We start from the raw sequence: 19,086 nt of genomic DNA, 5'->3' as shown, positions 1-19,086 counted from the left end.
GCCTTCACAGCGCGCTTGCCACATCCTTTGGGATAGGCCTCATAATCCTGTGAAGTTAATACAAACTCTGAGGTCTGCCCTCTAAGTCCGACCCTTCTAAGCCAGAGCAAAAGAGCACCCAGAGACTTCCCAAGGGCAGAGTAACATGGGGAGGGCTGCATATTTGCTCAGCTCCTGAGAGGTGATGTTCAGAATCTGGGTGGGCAGGTCACGGTGCAGGTTGGCATGAAGCTGATGCTCTTGGCCTCAGAGGATTTCTGCCTCCCAGGTTAGTGACAGCCCCTGCTGACAGCAAAGAATCTCTGGACCAAGGAACACTTGAACTGTAAACCTCCTGGGAGTCAGGCCCAAGTCCTGCACTGTCTTTGTGCCTCAAAATACCTGTATACAGGGAACATCAAAGATGGAAAGGGCTCTGGGCCATTTAAGCCAATCCTCTCATTTTACAGGTAGCCTTAGGAGGAGGAGGGGCTTTCCTGGCAGTGTCAGAACTAGAATCCAGGTCTCCTGACCCAAGGCCACCAGTGCTCTGCCCAACACCAAATGGAAGTCCAGTAAGCATTAGGGACTGAATGTTAGCACAGAGCGTGGAAGCAGCTCCACGCGTGGGAAGCGCTGAGATGGTGAGCCCCTTACTTAGAAGGTGCTCCTTCAATGTTAGGATGAATGAATGAATGAATGAATGAGTGAGTGAGCTGTTTCCCACAGCAAAGGTCTTCCTTTGACAGTCACCCAGATGTATCCTGGAGCTGTCAGCTATAAACAGGACTCTCTTTGAAAATAAAAAAGCACAGTAGATAGGGAAATGGTCTTGGGGAAAAAATTTTAAAGAGGTATGGAACCATTCAAATAATTATAAAGATAATATAGTAACATGGAAAACTACTTGCAATGTACAATTAAGGAGGGAAACCATTATATGAAATTGAGCCTCTGCCACATGTCCAACTGTGCTGTTATGTGGGTATGGAGGTGGGGCCTGTTAAAAACGGCTCCTGTTTATTGAACACTCGCTTCCTGCGGGTCAGCTCTGTATGAAGCCCTTCATGCATGCCACTGAACTCAGTCCCAGTGACACAGACAGGGACCCCGGGAGAACTTGAACTCAGGGATGTCTGACTCCAGAACCTGCACTCTTAGCCACTGGTTTGACTCTGTGGCAGGAATGGGAGTAATGTTTTTTCCTTTCCTTTACTGTTACTTGAGTACTAAAAAAAAATAAAAATACTCCGAGTGATTATTAACTGCTCTGGAAACCAACACCAAGCTCACTCTCTATAGGGTGCCCCCCAAAAATGTACACATACACTTTGAATAATTATAAAGGCAGTGTTTATTAAAATACATGTCATTTTCAGAATTGAGCTATCAGCTGTTAAAGTGTATATACATTTTGGAGGGGACACCCTGTATTTACATTCAGGAAAGAAGGCAAAATCCGGACACGCTCCTCCAGCTGCTGGAAAATCTTACTCATGCAGCCCAGGAAGTTTGCCTCCCTCTTTCCCAAGCTAGCTTTCCTGAGACTACAGTCCCTGGGACCTGAACACACGCTGAGCACCCTCCATAAGCCACCCCCACCCCTGCCCTGTCAGTCCTGACACCTCCAGCCTTCCCAGAGTGTCACTCAGAGCTCCTCCCACCAGAACCACCCACCCCACAGCTGACACAGGTCCACTGGTGCCCTTCAGCCCCCTCCAACCTGTGAGGCAGAAACATCCCCCTCTGGGTCCCTCACATGACCCCAGACCTCAGCAACCTGGCCCACCAGCTCCTCAAGCCCCACGACTAGACTGACCCTTTACAAGCTGGAGGGCCCTTTGCCCTGTCCTGTCCTCTTCATTTCAGCCAGAAGAAAGGGACCCAGAGAGCCACCAACAGGGGTTGGGGGAGGCTTAAGGGGACCCCTGACCCAGAGCCGCTCCTCCCTCTATGCTCTGTAAGACTTTCATAGGCTTCCTGTGGACCAGCCAGGGTCTAAGTCAGTAGTCACATTGTTCTCGGTGGAAAAGGAATATCTTTTTTTTCTTTATTGATTTCAGAGAGAGGAAAGGAGAGGGAGAGAGATAGAAACATCAATGATGAGAGTGTCATTGATCGAGCCCACAACCGGGCATGTGCCCTGACCAGGAATCGAACCCCGATCGCCTGGATCCTAGGTCAACGCTCAACCGCTGAGCCACACCCGGCCGGGCGGGAAAAGGAATCGTGAGCCAAGAGAAATGTTTGCATCCCCTCAGGAGGAAGATGGGTATGCTCTGATCCAGCCCAACTACTGAATCAAACTGAATTTGAACTAAAATGTCTTGGACCCCTTGCCCTGGGCCCCTAGTCCTGTGATATCAGAAGGGCCTGTGCTAATACATGGAAGTTAACTGCTAAACCACCACCACCCCAGCAGCCCCAGCAGCCCCAGCAGCATGGACCTTTGCACCCAAATCTCAGCTCCGAGCAGGCTGGCATCCTGGCCTAGAGGCCGTGCGGGGCTGCCTGGGGGTGCCGCCTGCTGAAATGAGAGTCGGTACTACTGTGCTATGAGAGGTTTAATGAGCACCCCAACGGCCCCCGTTTTAGCAGACAGCGTCGGGACGGAGGCCTCCGGCCCACTCGCTGTGGTCATCGCCGTCCCGCAGAGGGATGGACTTCCTCATGTGCGTGCACAGCACCTCGTCGATGTAGATGGTGTTCTCTTTGACCTGGATCTCCTCCTGCAGGGCGAGTTGTCTGCGATTCAGCCCTTTCAGCTCCATCTGAGCTTGGGCTAATGTTTCCTTTAATCTAGAAGAGACAGAACATCAGGGGAATCGTTTATCACTCCACATCGCTCTTTCGTGCATGGGGGGGGTATTTGTGTGTTCAGTGCAGAAGCCAAATCCATGTCTTTCTCCCTGTCTCCTCCTTAAGATGGAGATTTCAGATTGGTGGCCACGGGCCAGGTTCACAAGATGGACAACTCCATGAATTGCCAATGTTTAAAACTGTACATTGTACCTAAACATCTGGACTTGGACTTTGGAAAAATTCAAACACATGCAGGTACCCATTTCCTGCATGGCCGCAATTGGCTGGAGTCAACAAGGAACCCCTCAGACACTATGACAGCTTCCCCTGCGATGGCCTTGCCCGGCCCCGTTCACAATCGGGGTTTACACGGAGCCCCGGCGCCCTCCACCTCCCAGCTGCCGGCCCACCTTGCCACGTTGTGGGTGATCTCGTGAACCTCCTTCATCAGCCTGTACTGGGCCACATCCCGACAGAGCTCCACGTTAGGCCGACATGTCCTGGTCTCCAGGCGTGTGTGAGCCACCTTGGCAGGCCCTTCTTGGTCAAGGATGGCTTTTTCAAGAGCGGTAATATTCTTCTCCTGGGAAGCAATCTCCTCCATGACCTTACAAAAAGGATTCGAGTAGGTGAGGCCGGATGGTGCTCCTCAAAACTCAACAGCAGACACTCTTGGGAGGTCTCTTGGGATCATGTAAGCTGGGAAGAGGGGCCCTCAGATTTCTACCCAAGCAGGACCCCAGAATGAGTCTGATGTCCCTTCCCTACAGCAGTGACTGCTGGTGGGCAAGGTAACTCCCCCAGCCATTGTTTCCTCATCTCCTTCCCAAATAATGTGAATTCCCTGGAGAGCGCCCTCAGCAAAGGCTGGAGGCTGCCCATTTACCCGGGCACTAAGTACCTGGGATCATGAGCAGAAAGCTGCCTATTTCCTTATCAGTCCACCCACGGGCACCCACTCCGCTCCCTAGGCGCCTGAAGGAAGCGTGTGAGCAGTTCAATTCAAGTTTTGTTGGTTCCTTTGAAGGTGGCTTTGGGCACAGAAAAGATTACTTAGAAGTTATTTGGGTTTTTAGATTAATATTCAACAGTTTAAATTTCTGTTTCTTCCTTAAGCTTTAAAAAAAAGAACAAATACCTTTACATCACAGAAATGTCTAAACATACACAAAAGTAGCTGGTATAATAAATCTCAGGTATCCATCACCAGTTTGAGCAGTGATCACTACATGGCCAATCTTGTTTCATCAGTAACCCCCTCTCTCCACCCCTGCCCATCAGCTTATTTTAAAGCAAATCCCAGATAGTATATCATTTCAGTCTTAAATACTCAAGTATGTATTTCTGAGATATACAGACACTTTTATTGTCTTTTAACATAACTACAATACCTTTGTCTCTCTCACACACATTCCAATTTCCCTGACTGTCCCATTTTTTTTTTGTAAAAGTTGGTTTATTCAAATTAGAATACAAATGAGGTCCACAGATTGCATCTGGCTTTCTAAAGCCTATTATTAACATTTCTTAAGTTTTTCTTAAGTTCCATTCACAGATATTATACTATTTTTATATTTAGCAAATGTTAACGATCACTTTAAATTGATTTTGATCAATTGTTGCTCCCACTTCAAGCTTAGCTAAAATTCTTGAACACTTATTTGAAGCAGCATTTATAAATTTGATATATAACATAAAGTATTTATAAATTTGATATAAAACTTTTTAAAATTACTTGAGTTGTCTTAACAAACAAAGCTTTCTGAAGTTCTTAAAAGACCTCTTCAATCTAATAAACTAGTAAAAATGATTAATCTTAAATTCTCAAATATCTTAACACTGTCTTCAAACTTAAAATTTCAACTAAAATCATAAGGCTAAGTTATTTACAAATTTTCCTATAATTTTTTTAAAAACCGGCCAAATTCTCTTAAATTTTACAAATACTTAAAATAATCTAAATGCAAAGATGACTTAAAACAAAACTACTAATACTATGGGTTAGGTCAGGAATCAGCCTACTGTGGTCTATGGGCCAAGTCCAGTCCAGTTTTGCACAGACTGTTTGGTACGGACTGTTTCTTTACAGACTGAAACAAGAGTTTTTTAAATGAATGCACTTTAGCTGTTTTTTTTAATCTTCACTCAAGGATTTTTTTTTATTTTATTGATTTTTTAGAAAGAGGAAGGGGGAGAGAGAGAGAAGGAGAGAGAGAGAAACATCAATTGGTTGCTTCCCATATGCACCCTGATTGGGGATCGAATCCAAAACCTAGGTATGCGCCCTGTCTGGGAATTGAATCTGCAACCTTTTGGTGTACGGGGCGATGCTCCAAGCAGCTGAGCCCACCAACCAAGGCAATGGACTTTAGTTTTTAGAGCACTTTTAGATTCACAGCAAAACTGAGGAGAAAGTAGAGCATTCCCATTTACCCTCTCTCCCCAACCACACGGATTCCCCTGTGATGACCATCTTCCATTAATGTGGTGCATTTGTTACAACTGATCAACCAATACTGTATACATCACTATTAACTAAAGTGCACAGTTTACATTAGGATTCAACCTTTGTGTTGTACATTCTATGGGTTTTGACAAATGTATGATTAGTATCCACCCTACCGTATCATACAGAATAGGTTTCATTGCCCTAAAAACCCTGTGCACCACTTTTTCACCCCTCCTCCCCACCCCCCATCTGAAGCCCTGACAACCAGTGGCCTTCTTACTGTTTCCAGCTGTCATGTAGTTGGAACCATACGGTATGATTCATACAGTCTGAATCTCACATAGGCTTCTTCCGTTTACTGATACGCATGTAAGGCTTCTCCATGTCCTTTGGTGGCTTGATAGCTCATTTCTTTTTAGCACTGAATAATATTCCATTGTATGGATGTAGCACAGTTTGTTTATCTATCCATCTATCCAAGGACATCTGGTTGCTCCCGAGCTTTGGCAATTATGAATAAAGCTGCTAAACATTCACAGGCAGATTTTTGTGTGGACATAAGTTTTCAACACATTTGGGTAAATACCAAGGAGTTTGCTGAATCATATGCATATGTTTAGTTTTGTAAGAAACTGCCAAGCTGTCTTCCGAAATGGCTGTTCAATTCTGTATTCCCACCAACGAAGAATGAGATCCTACTGCGCCGCATCCTCGCCAGTGTCTGGCACTGTCCACGTTCTGGATGTCCCATAGGTGTACAGTGGTATCCCTAATGGCAGAGGGTGTTGAGCATCTTTTCCTATGTTTCATTACCACCTGCATATCTTCTTTGGTGAAGTGTCTGTTAGATCTTTTGCCTGTTTTTTCACTGGGCTGTTTGTTTTCTTATTGTTGAGTTTTAAGAGTTTTTCGTGTATTTTGGATAACAGTACTTAATCTGTGGCTTGTCTTTTTATTCTCTTTATTTTAAAAAGGTTTTTGCCGCGTGGAAGGCATGGCTCAGTTGTCGGTTTGATTCCCGGTCAGGGCACATGCCCTACCCTGGGCTTGACCCCCAGTGTGGGGCGTGCAGGAGGCAGCCGATCAATGACTCTCTCATCATTGATGTTTCTGTGTCTTTCTCTCCCTCTCCCTTCCTCTCTCTGAAATCAATAAAAACATATTGTTTTTAAAAAGGTTTTTACATTTCTAAATAGAGGGCAAAATCAAAAGAAAAATTATATTTCATGTCATTTGAAAATTACATAAAATTCAAATATTGGTGTCCATAGTAAAGTTTTATTGGAACACAGCCATGCTCATTCATCTGTTTATGGCTGCTTTTAAATTACAACGCCAGGGTTAAGAAGTTGCAATAGCCCAGCCGGCATGGCTCAGTGGTTGAGCATCCACCTAGGGTCCAGGAGATCCCGGTTGGATTCCCGGTCAGGGCACATGCCCGGGTTGTGGGCTCGATCTCCAGCAGGGGGCGTGCAGGAGGCAGCCGATCAATGACTCTCATCATTGATGTTTCTCTCTCTCTCTCTCTTTCTCCCTTCCTCTCTCTGAAATCAATAAAGATATATTTTAAAAAAGAAAAATTAGATAAAAATTAAAAAAGAAATTGCCACAGACTATGTATGTTATACTCTCAGCGCTTTGTGCTGCCGTCCAGATGACATGGTTATAACTGGACAGCTTCCCGAGGGCCACGTGGATCACCACCCAGTAACAGCTTATTTTCTTTCTTACCACCAGTACATACCCTGGTGTTAAAACAAGAAAAGTGGGCTTCATGAGTTGCACTTTGCAGGCATAGTGAGGTGTAGATCTTGTTAAGGAGATAGCAGGATACTGTGTTTATCATGCAACAACGCTGTAGCTGTCCTGAGAGGGTATGACATGTGTCATTACCACACTGCGTAGCATCATGAGAGTCTCAACTCCCAGGAAAGCAACTATTGGAAAAATTGGGCATTTAAAACAGAATATCTCATCAATGCAGGGTTTCCTCACAAGAATGAAAACAAGTCAAAGTGACGTGCCAAGCGTCTCATTTGTTGGCCGCGCAGGGAAAGCCGCTGGCCCACAGCGAGTTAATTAAACCAAGTAGGGCTGCAGCCGCTGAGCAAGGGCGCCCGGGGAACAAACATGGCTCAGATTCCAGTCTGTCTGCAAAAACTGCTGCCTGAAGAGCTCAGGACCCTGGGAACAACATCAGTAGCCAGAGAGAAGCCAGGCGCATGATTCCGGCTGGTTCTCCTTTGCTCCTCGGGGGCTGCCCGGTGGTCTGATGCCGCTCAACTGATTCCTCAAGGAATCGGTGCTGAGCTCGAAGTGACGAAGGAACCAGCCCCCACGAATGGTCGCATGACATGCCTACAGGCAAGGACATCTTCAACAGGTTGGGAAAACACTAGTGCCATACAACCCGAGGTGGGATCCGCTAGGAAGTGTCCCGGCTGGTGATGGCACATACGCGTGTGGAGCAGGCACAGGTTAGCTGAACCCACTGATAGGAGCTGAGGAAATGTGAGCTGTTCAGAGCCTCTGTCATCCATCGTGTTGTTCACCAGAAAGTGCCTCACGGAAAATATTTGAAGCCATCATGTGTCATTGAACCGGTATCGTCAACACTGAATTTCATTAGCTCCCATCACGGGCTCTGTGAATTTTTGTGAGAAATAGAAGATGCAGCCTGACTCGCCCTGCTCCTTAGCAATTCAATGGTTCATCAATGCTAACATTTTCTTGTGATTTATTTTTAGCTCAGGGCCAAGGCTGAAATTTTTCTGTACAAGAACCACTCCTCCCCCAACTACTGCTATAAAACACTGAATATCGCCCTGGCCGGTGTGGCTCAGTGGTTAGAGCGTCGTCCAGGGCACCAAAGGGTCTCAGGCTCGATTCCCGGTCAGGGCACATCTCCAGGTTGCGGGTAAGATCCCTGGGCTGCGTGCGTGCGTGAGGCAACTGATTGATGTTTCTGGCCCTCTCCCCTCCTCTCTCTGGAATCAATGAAAAAAATGTCCTCGAGTGAGGATTAACTAACTAAATAAATAAAACACTGAATAGCTTTGCACATTAATTTTTGCTGCAGTCTTAATAATAATATATCTTAATGAATCCCACCTAAAATCACAAGGCAAGAGAGCACTTGCATGCAAACGTTACGCTGCAGTAAAGTCGTTTCAACAACGTGGTTTGAATCACAAGTCATGCCAAGCTGCTTTATACACTTCCTGTGCTGTCAAATGTCAAAACAAGAAGCAGGACCTCCAGTCCTGCACAGATGTGCAGCAGATACATTTTCCAAGTTCCAGCCGTGGGGTTTTGGAGTCGGGGGGGGGGGGGCTCAAAGCAAGCGCAAAGGAAATTTCCATATTTCAAAATCCACTTCATTGTGCAGTTGAGGAGCTTCTACCTACCCTTCAACGGCAAGTGATTAATCTGAAATGTAATGACATGCTAACAGGCCAGTATTAGGAGAGAATCTAAACAGAATTCTATGCAGGCCTTCCAAGCGAGGAGTGCGTTCAATTAAAATCATGTGCTCACAGACTGTTATCAGTACTTGGCAGTACCTATTTGGATGAAAAGACATTTTCAAAGATGAAATATATAAAATCTCATTACAGACCAGCATTCACAGAGGAACATTTGCAATAGATATTTGGTAGGAAATACGACCACATTATAACATTTGATTACACTCTGGCTTGTCCTGCTCGTCACATAAATAAATCCTGTCTGACAACCAGGCTCTGGGTTCCAAGAGGGCAAGGTATGAACACAGCAGGAGGACAAGGCTTTGGGAGTTGAGCAGGCCTGGCCTCTAGTTCCAGGCTGCCAGCAATGCACCTCGCCACCCGGGGTCCCTTCTGCTCCCTACGTCTCACTTTCACCATCAGAAAAAAAGCTGGGTTACCGTCACCATGTTACAGGTGAGGCACAAGGCTTTGAGTGCTTGAGGGATCTGCATGAGTCCCTCGGCTGGCCCGTCACTGCACTGGGTCTGGGCCCACATATCCAAATCCAGCACCTGTTCCACTCAACTCACTTCTCAGCGTCCCTGAGTTTAGCCTGTGGGACCCAGGGGTCCTTGCAGTAAGGGAGGTATTCTGGAGAGGGCTCATGTGGGCTCTGATGGTTAAGTATTCAGGAACTTGGCCAGACCATCGTTAAATGGGTAGCCTGAAGTCAACCATGATGAAAGTATTTACACCATGGAAACCTGCAACTTCTACAAATCGGGGACATTTATTTTTCTGACACTCGGTTTATCAACACACCACTGGATAACTGAGAGGACGACCAGCCAGAATCCCAAAGTTGCAGCTGGGTTTGGAGAAATTGATTGCATTCAACTCATGGAACTTCAGAGTCATAATCGATGTCTGGGACCACCTAGTCCATCTCCATATTTCACATAAGGAGACAATGAGGCCCAGCATGAGGAGGTAGCCTGTTCTTTGTGGCAATGAGTGACAAAGGAGGCCCAGAGTAGGGCCAAGTCCCACTCCAGTCCCGCCAAACCCAAACCCTGCTGCTGCGATGGAGAGCGGTGGGTGACCCTTACTCCTTAGTTAACCCAGATCACAGCGCAGAAGGCAGCGGCCTGGCCCAGAGGACATTCCAGGTTTCCATGGTGAAACCTCAGGTGCTCTTCCAGGTTCCCTGCAGGGAGCTCACCTTGGCCAAATGAACAGCCAGCTTATCCCTGGCATCCTTGGTCTCCTTCAGCCCATTCTTGAATGCCGTGTCCACCACGTCACATTGCTTGCGCAGGTCACTGGCCGTCTGGGACAGGACTCGGTCCACCAGGGCCTTCAGCATCAGGGAGTTGTTCCTCTGCTTGTCGGCCTTCTCCACGTTGGTGTTGGAGAAGTCCAACCAGTCTTCCAGGCTCACAGAGCTGAAACAGAACCCGTGCATTCATTCGTAGAGGATTTGCTCTGGGAAGGGGTGAGAGGAGGGGACAAGTGTCTGGAAATCCCCGGGAAGCTAACCTTACCTTTACCACCAGGAGCACCTAGAATGTTTCTTCATCTCCAGGCAGAGCGAACACTGATCTGTCAGTGGCAACAGCTGTCACTTTGGGAAAAACTACCTACTCTGTGCCAAGCATTGGGCTGGCATTTCACAGATATCTCATTTAATCCTCATGATGGCCTCGTGAGCTCACTTTCATAACCCCCATTTTACAGATGAGGAAAACTGAGGCTCATGAGGGAGTAACTTGGTCAAGAGCACACAGGTAGAGACAATTTGGTATCAAAATACATATTAATAGTAACAGATTATAACAGACTAAACAAAATAGTTTCTGTGAGTCCATACTAATATAAATAAATTGCTAGTTTGATAAGGAACTGCTTTAGATACAACACTGACGAATCTCAAAATAATGTTGATTGGAAGAAAACTGACACAAAAAATAGATAGTATATGATGCTATTTAATAATCATAAAAGCAGACAAACCTATTGGAAGTCAGGAATGTGGTCACCTTTCGGGAGGAAAGAGGGGGGTATTGATTGAGAGGGACAGGATGGGGGCTTCTGGTTGGTGGTAATGTTTCATTTCTTGACCTGGTTGGTAGTCTCATCGGGGTTGTTCACTGTGATTAGCAGTAGCCTCTGAAATGACCCCCAATGACCCCCACATTTCTGAGATTAGGTTAAAAGGAGACTGTGGCTTTTGTCTTGGGTGCACTGTCTCCCTGGCCTTCTCTTGGATCACTCACTGTGGGGGAAGCCAGCCACCATGTCCTGGCAGAGCCAGGTGGGGGAGGCTCTTGAGGCAGCGCCGGCCATAACCACACCAGACAGCCTAGAAGTGGGTCCCCACCCCCAATTAGTCACGACTTCATATAAGACCCCAGCCCAGCAGACACCTGACCACAGCCTCATGAGACGGGAGTCAGAGGCACCAACTAAGCAGTGCTGGGCTGTGAGATATTACATGTTTATCATTTTAAGCTGCTAAGTTTTGGGGTAACTTGTTATATAGCAAAAGATAACCCAATAATAATTCATTAAACTGTGTTTATTATTATTTGTGTACTTTTCTATATATATGTTTTACCTCAAAAAGAAGGTTTAAAAATTATGAGTTAGGTGTGTAATACAATGTTCACTGAAAAACGTGTTAGATGTTACAGAAAAGGTACATAGTGTTAACCCATTCTTGCATACAAAACAAAACGTGTGTGTGTGAGTGTATACGTGTTTGTGTGAACATACAGAGAACAGTGGTATCTCTGCGGTAACAAAGTCACGGGATGGAGGAAAATTATTAACTTGCTCTTTATACATTTTTAGATTCTTTTACTCGTTAAACACACGAATCGGTAAAAGAATACATTTTAAATGTTTAGAGATTTTATAGCAGACTTTCTTAAAGGGTGGCCTAACATGGAAGAGCAGGGAACCTCTGGCCCTGTTCTCGGGGTGCTCAGCGTTCGGCACCCGGCTCTGCCCAGGTCTGCCCCTCCCTGGCGCCCAGCCTGCTGTCGGGGTGACAGCCTCCTTGCTGTCGGCCTGTCCGAGAAGCACCAGGACACTGCCCAGCAGGGAAGGAGACGGCGCGGCCAGGCCAGCAGGCAGGGCCCCACTCACTTTGGTTCAACCCTCACGACGTTCTCGGAATATCTGATGTTTGGCGAGTTGTTGTTGAGTGAGAAGCAGATATCGTCAATGGTCAGGGCCACAAACTTGTCTTTCAAATCCTTTTCGAGATTGTACTTTGCAGAACGGTTCAGCCTGAAGGGAGAAGGTAAAAGTTCCTCCCTCTGGAAGGCCCAGGTGGCGCCTACAGTGTCCTGGGAGGCCCCGGAGGATGAAGCTACAGCTGGGTCTAGCACAGGATGGTGGCCCTTCCTGCCCACCTTCCATCGCCCAGCCGCACCCCCAAGCCCCATATACATTAGATGCTTGGTGACAAATTAATGTAACCAAGCCTCCCTCCAGCTGTGACATTTTCTGGTGTCACCACTCTGCATACTGTCAGAGGTCAGCCCTAGAAAAAAACAGCTCCAGTGTCCCCCAGTTTATAATCAGGGCTAAAATCCGGCCCCATCCCCACCCACCACCAGAGGGTGGCCGTCAGGGATGAGAGGTGTCCAAGCCTCGCTCTGAGTGTTCTCAAGCCGCCTCAGGTCATGGAAAGTGCTCCTGGGGGCATCAAACCCCATCCTTCCTGTGCCTGGAGCCCCTTGGCGGGTGCTGTCTCTTCCAGATTCGCCCAGTGGGAGCGCGGGGTGGCCCGAGCGGCCGTACCTGATCTGCTCGGTGGTCTCCTCCAGGCTGCGGGTCAGCAGGGCCATCACGCCCCGGATGATCTCGGCCTCCTTGATCAGCTCCTGCTCCACTTCATCGTGGACCAGGTCAATGCCAACTCGCTTCTCCCTGCCCAGGGAAAGGGGCCGATCATCCAGCGTCCAAGGGCAACTCGGTATCTGCTAACACCTGGATATTCAAAGCTATCTGGCAACTGGTCTGAGCAGCACCCACTGTCTGGATGGCACGGTCGGGGGTGTACGCTAGTTGTCGTCTTTGCTCCTTGAAAAAAATCCAAATGCAATGACGGAAAATTGGTCGATGGCTGGTGACCTGGTCTGAAAGTGCCAGGTGGACATTTCCCCTCAATTTGGACATCACTTCTGAAGCCTCCTCTGTCTTACCCACTTAGTGGGAACATTTCTTTTGGCTTAAAATTTCAAAGACATATGTTTCCTTCTTTGATCCTACTTCCATTTTTTGACAAGGATTTGAATCCAAAAAGGTGCTTAATAATAATAATAATAATAATAAATACCAACATTAATATTACCCCACCACTGAGCACTTACTATGTGACAGGCATTGTGCTGAGCTTTTCATATGAATGTTCTCACTTAATTAGCCCTTTCAAGTACAGGTGAGGGAGGTTAAGCCCAGGTCACAGAACTGGGAATGACACGTGCTGTTACTCCCAATACTGACCAGTCACTGCCTAATATTTTGCTCTTTTCTACCCTACCTGATAGTGCTTGGGAGGAAGGCTCCACCACTCACCAGCTGTGTAGCCTCAGGCATGTTGTATAATTTATCTGTGCCTTGGTTTTCTCTTCCGTGAAATGGGGATAATAATTAGTACTTCCTAAGGTTGTGGCAAGTAACTGATGAGACATAAATGCAGAAAGCACAGTGCCAGGCACGTAGTAGCACGTACTCAATCAACTCCACAACCTCTACATTCTAAACACCCTTAGGTGTAGACTCGAGCTGCCTGGGTGTTGGCCTCCTTAATGGCAATCTTCCCTTTGCTTCACTAACAGTCTCTAAATAGAGATGGGGAGGTTACTGCCTCGTTGCTGCAGGGGTCCTGGCTGAACTCATTGAGGGAGGGCCTTCCAGGAAGAGGGAACAGTGGGGACAGAGCCATGGTGCGTTTGCGAAACTGCAAGTAGCTCAGCACACCTAAGCACAGCCCACTGTTGGGGATGAGGTATGGGCCTGGCGAGGTCACTGGGGCCCAATCATGATGAACCCTGTTTGCTAGGCTAAGGAGTTTGAACTTGATCCTGAAGGTACTAGGGTATAGGGTTGCAATTTTAAAAATAATTTTAAAGCATGGGGTGACCTGTAAAAATCTGCATTCAGAAAAGTTCACTCATAAGCCAGTGTGGAGGACGCACTGGATTGGAGGGGACTAAGCTGGTGGCAAGACCTGTTAGGGTGTGCCATCTAGGTCTGTGGTTAATGGAAATCACCACTAGCCCATGCAGAGATAATCATCCTACTCACAGGACTCATAGGAAAGATATAATAATAAAAAGCTATGTTTGCACAGCGCTCTCTGGACACAGCACTTCTGTGTGACTCTGGGTATGTGAGTAGACTTTCTGTCCTCTGGTAACTGTAGTATCTGCTCTGCCTGCCCAAAATAAAGTAGTTTCTAGTGGTGTGGCCATGTGACTAAGCTCTGGTCAACAGGCTGCAAGTAGAAATGGTGAATGCCAAAGCCATTTATTCCTACTCGCTGGGATGTAGACGCAATGGCTGGAGCTCCAGCTGCCGTCTGGAATCACCAGGAAACCCTGGGAGTGAAAGCCCTGTGCAGCGGAGCAACAGGGTAGAGGAGGCCTGGAGCCCTGGCACTGTGGCACACCATGCCGCCCTGAACTGTCTCCAGACTCCTTACATGTGAGAGAGAGAGAAACTTATCTTATTTCAGTTCAGTGTTATTTTGCGGCTTTCTGATTGCCCACAGCCAAATCTAGTCCTAACTTATATTTAAGTCAGTCGGGGGCAGAGTTTCAACATGAGCCCCGTCTAGCGCTCCTTCCGCTGCCCAGCCCCACAGACCTGCCGAGATAATTTCAGGCTCTGGAAGGACACATGCTCATTTGTCTCGTCCTGACCCACCACCTAGCACAGTCAGCCCCCGCTGCCCAGCATGTCCTTTCTCACAGCAGATGGCTCGCTGGAGGAAGCTTCCCCCTACCTGTACTCCAGGCAAGTCTGAGTGATGTGTAAGGGCTCCTTCAGGCTCTCCAGGGCCTTCCGCAGCCTGGTCTGGTACGCGAGAAGATCTTCAGTCACATACACAAGCTGCTCAAGTTTGTCATCTAACTCCTTCTTCCAGAATCTGATTTCCTCAAGCCTCTGTTCTGAAGCACACAGAGAAGTTACAGCAGAGTTCATCTGTCCCAACGTAGCCTACTTTTGGATTAGAAACTTGAAGACCATTGCAACACTACCTGAGATATGTTCCTTTCCCCTTAGAGCTCCTTAGGGAGGGGGAGGAGGGGAATATTTCTTCTTATGTTCAACATCAGATTATTCCAGAAATCACTCTACACTCATGGACTCTAATTCTACAATGTCCACTGTTTTTAATAACTTTTAATTTTATCAAAGATATAAATGTATATTGCTTGAAAAGTCAAATAGTATTACAAGTATTACAATTCTCTGACCCATCCTTACCCACTCTCCTTTTCTGGAAGCAACCACTAGACACTTTTAGTATTTCTTCTGCCATTTGCTTACACTGCTATGTATTATCAGTTTGAATACTATCTACCGATTTCCTGTGATGGAAGGTAAGAATTTATTTGCTCTTACACAACTTTCACAGCATACTCTTGCTCCTTCCATCTTCCCACTATAATTGTCTCACCACCTTGTAAAGTAATAACTTAATGTTTGTTGGTATTATTGTAAATATGTAAATGTTATATACACCCAAACCACATAGCATACTATGATAAATTTCTTTCCTTCTACAAGTTTTTGGTTTTTGGAGGGGTTAATAAGTGTATTTTTGCTTTACTTTCTATATATTATTAATTTTTCTTCAAACTTTCTAACAGAACTACAGCAATCCCCCTTATCTGCAGTTTTGCTTCTATGGCTTTAGTTACCTGTGGTCAACTGAGGCCTGTAAATAAATGGAAAATTCCAGAAAAATAATTCATCAGTTTTCAATTGTGCACTGTTCTGAAATCTCGCACCTTCTCGCTCTATCCCACCTGGGATGTGAACGATCCTTTTGTCCAGCATATCCACACTGTATACACTACACTACGGTTAGTCACTTAGTAGCCGTCTTGGTTATCAGATTGACTGGTATGGTACCACAGTGCTTGTGTTCAAGTTACCCTTGTTTTACTTAACAGTTGCCCCAACACACAAAAGTAGTGATGCTGGCAACTTGGATATGTCAAAGAGAAGCTGTAAAGTGCTCCCTTTCAGTGAAAAGGTATATATGTACATATGAGGGGGAAACACAGTATATATAGGGTTAGGTACTATCCACTGGGGGTCCAGGAACGTATTCCCCATGGGCAAGGGGGGACTACTCTATAAATATCCTCTCAATATATTCAAATCCATCAGGTAACCTATTGATTTTGTTTCTTTGCTAGAGTCCTCTCTCCAGGAGTGCTTTCCCCTCCTGCTCCAATCTCTAGCTGGGTGTGTGTCTGTCATCCTATGACTTAGCTTCACCATCATTTTAGGAATTCCCTTTGCTTTCTCATGTGTTGGAGTCCTCTTTCCTGGATTTAATTTCTTCTTTTTTCTTGGTTTCCTTCTTCAATGTGCTGTAACACATCCTTCAGAAACTTCCTAAGGAATGGATTCATGTGAGGTAAAATTTTTGAAACCTTGGAAGTCTGAAATGCCTTTATTCTGCCCTCATCCATCATTTGGTTATATTTTACTGTGGGTAGATGTATAGGTTGTAAATAATTTTCATTTAGAATTTTGATGGCATTGCTTCATTTCCTTCTAGTTTCCAAAGTTTCTGTTGAGAACTCCAACGCCATTCTGATTCTAGATTGTTTGTATGTGACCTGAAAAGCATTTAGAAATTTCTTCTCTGTTTTCCTAGTGTCCTAAAATTTCACACTGTTATCAGCTTATTCAATTATTATGCCAGACACCAGGCAAGCCCTTTTTTAAAAAAAAAAAAAATGTAATCCTCACCTGAGGATATGCTTTTATTGATTTGAGAGAGAAGAAGGAAGAGAGCGAAACATCAATTGGCTGCCTCCTCACGCCCCCTGACCGGGGATCGAACCCACAACCTGGGTATGTGCCCTGACCTGGGTAAAATTTCAGCTTTCCAGATTTTCTTTTTCTTTTTTTAAGATCAGATAATTTGGCAACTCAGGGCCCATAATCTTTCTTGGGGAAAAAACTAGTTGAAACTGAGTAGTAGCTGCCTCCTTAGATGAAGCACATGTTCTCCAGGGCACCCCACCCCCTCCACTTCCAATTAGCTCAGAGGGTCTTATTCAGCCCCTATGCTACCTGCGCAACCCTTATGGATGCTAGCGTTTGCGACCTCTGGTTTATTATCTTTTGGCGTTTGGAACGTTTTATGATTATTCGTTTTGTTTATTTAAGGGCACTGCCCTTTGAGCAGTGTTTTAAAGAATGGAATCACCAAGAGAAAATTGCTCTTCCTTTAAGAATCAGCTCAAACGTTTCTCTAGGAAGTCTTCCCAACCCTACTACTTTTGTACCCCTTCCCCCTGCACCTACCTGGTTACATTCTGATTATTAATGTGTGCACCTTTCTCCTTCTCCAGCCAGGAGCCCTGAAGAAATAATCTGATCATACCGTGTGATATTCCCAGTACTTAGTCCGTCGATGCTCTTGACAATGAATGTGTGTCAAATCCATAAATGAATAAATCGTGGAGGATGGATGGCCGAAAATCAGACTGGGCTACCATGCTTATCTCGGGCCAGTGAATGTAAACATAGAACCTGGAGAATACACGAGCTCCCCCCTAATATTTCAAGCTAATACATTGCTAATAATACAGCGTGAAATGCAAATGACGGTACAGCTAAACCCAAACAGTTTCATCACTACATGTTCACAAGTACACAAGCACACCGTCTTACCTAGTTTCTTGTTCACATCACTTTGAGATTTTCTTGTGGACTTTTCAATTTCATCCACAAGCCTCTGGCTTTCTGCCACCAGGCGTTCGGACCGGGACCTTTCAGCCTCCGCGCTGTGGTACTGGTTCTTGTTAGCAATTTGCCACTCCGAGGGCAGGAACTTGGGCGGAGATTGTAGTAGTTTGGCCATTTGCTCGAAGGCAGACTTCTTTTAGATTAACTGAAAGCAATGTGTCCTCTTTTAAATGTCAATTTTTATTATGTGACATATATACCAAAAAGTACATAAATCATAATCTGTACACAGAATGAACACATCTGTGTGGCCAGCACCCAGATCAAGAAATAAGCACCTCATGCCTCTTTCCAGCCACTATTCTCCACGCCACCCCCACAGGGGAACCGTTTTGTTTTTTCTGGACTTCACAGAAATAGAATCATGCAGTACATGCTCTTTTGTATCTGACTTCTTTCACTCAACATTATGTTGGTAAGATTCATCCATATTGTTCATACAGTTGTAGTTTGTTCATTCTCATTGCTGTGTAGTATACCATTGTATAAATATACCAAAATTTATCTGTTTTTCTACCGTTTATAGGTATTTGGGTTGTTTCCAGTTTGGGGCCCATCATGAGAATGCTATGAAGATTCTCGTGTCTTTTGCTGAACACACTCATGCAATTTTATGACTCATTGAATGGGTACTGTTCAATTTTACTAGATACTGACAAGCAGATGAACCTAGACATGTTTTCTTTAAAAAAAAAAAAAATGAACAAATGTAACTATCTGTAAACTGGCAACTAGGTATTGAGCCTAGTGAGCAGATAAAAGAATCTGAAAACTTCCCAGGACAAAGAAGAGGAGAGAAGAGGAAGGAGAACACATGAGAAGGCAGCAGGCAGAGGCCGGCAGCAACAGGAAAACTAAAATTTCCCCACCGAATCTGCACACAGCTCTGATTGTGAGAACTGCCTTCCTCAGACTGGCCTAAAATCTGCCCCGCCCGCATCCCAACCCAAAAACCTGAGCGCCTGCCCTTGGGGGTGGGGTGGGGGGGGTATCTCTTTAGCCCTTCAGTCATGCAAGGCTGGAAGCTGGTCGGATCTTGACGAGGCTGAGCACCCCGCGGGACTCAGCCCAGGCAGACAACACGGAGTCTCCCCGTTTTTTCCTAGCCCATCCCTCCTACCGCCTTTCCAAAGTTTGTCTGAGCGTGGCGCTCAGATTTAACACACGGCTCCTGGATGAATCTGAGCAGCCCCGGAGAAATCGAAATTAGACCTAAATTAGGGCTGAACCCAACGGGCACAAGGTTTCGAGTAGAGCCGAGAGCAGCAGTTAGGGTGATGGGTTGGAGCCGGGATGTACTTACCTGAGCGCCACAAAGGACAACTCTACCAGCTCAGACCAACCCCAACCGGAGCTCCTGCCTCGCGGAAAAGATAAACAGAGCGGTCTCCACGG

At 46.0% G+C, this 19,086-nt stretch overlaps 1 protein-coding gene across 1 annotated transcript; it reads right to left on the bottom strand.

Moving 5' to 3' along the window:
• Positions 1 to 1,315: 1,315 nt before the first annotated feature.
• TEKT1 (tektin 1) lies at positions 1,316 to 19,070 on the bottom strand. The gene is made up of 8 exons (XM_081160859.1): positions 18,995 to 19,070; positions 17,617 to 17,836; positions 14,699 to 14,864; positions 12,490 to 12,618; positions 11,830 to 11,973; positions 9,902 to 10,124; positions 3,192 to 3,388; positions 1,316 to 2,778 (listed from the first exon to the last, which is right to left on the bottom strand). The coding sequence occupies exons 2-8, from the start codon at positions 17,804 to 17,806 to the stop codon at positions 2,571 to 2,573; spliced, it is 1,257 nt and encodes a 418-aa protein (XP_081016985.1). The 5' UTR covers positions 17,807 to 17,836; positions 18,995 to 19,070; the 3' UTR covers positions 1,316 to 2,570.
• Positions 19,071 to 19,086: the final 16 nt, after the last annotated feature.

The sequence above is a fragment of the Miniopterus schreibersii genome, assembly GCF_964146895.1.
Source record: "Miniopterus schreibersii genome assembly, chromosome: 16".
NCBI classification, from domain to species: domain Eukaryota; kingdom Metazoa; phylum Chordata; class Mammalia; order Chiroptera; family Miniopteridae; genus Miniopterus; species Miniopterus schreibersii.
The sequence above is the reverse complement of the archived record's forward strand: the minus strand, read 5'-3'. Positions and strand labels throughout refer to the sequence as shown.

Bases quoted from the DNA above. Each gene is read 5' to 3' on its own strand.
- TEKT1 (XM_081160859.1), bottom strand. From the start codon at position 17,806: ATGGCCAAACTACTACAATCTCCGCCCAAGTTCCTGCCCTCGGAGTGG. The intron at 3,389-9,901 runs GTGAGCTCCCTG...CCTTTTTGTAAG, and splicing joins TGGCTGTTCATTTGGCCAAG to GTCATGGAGGAGATTGCTTC. The intron at 2,779-3,191 runs GTGGGCCGGCAG...TGTCTCTTCTAG, and splicing joins ATCACCCACAACGTGGCAAG to ATTAAAGGAAACATTAGCCC.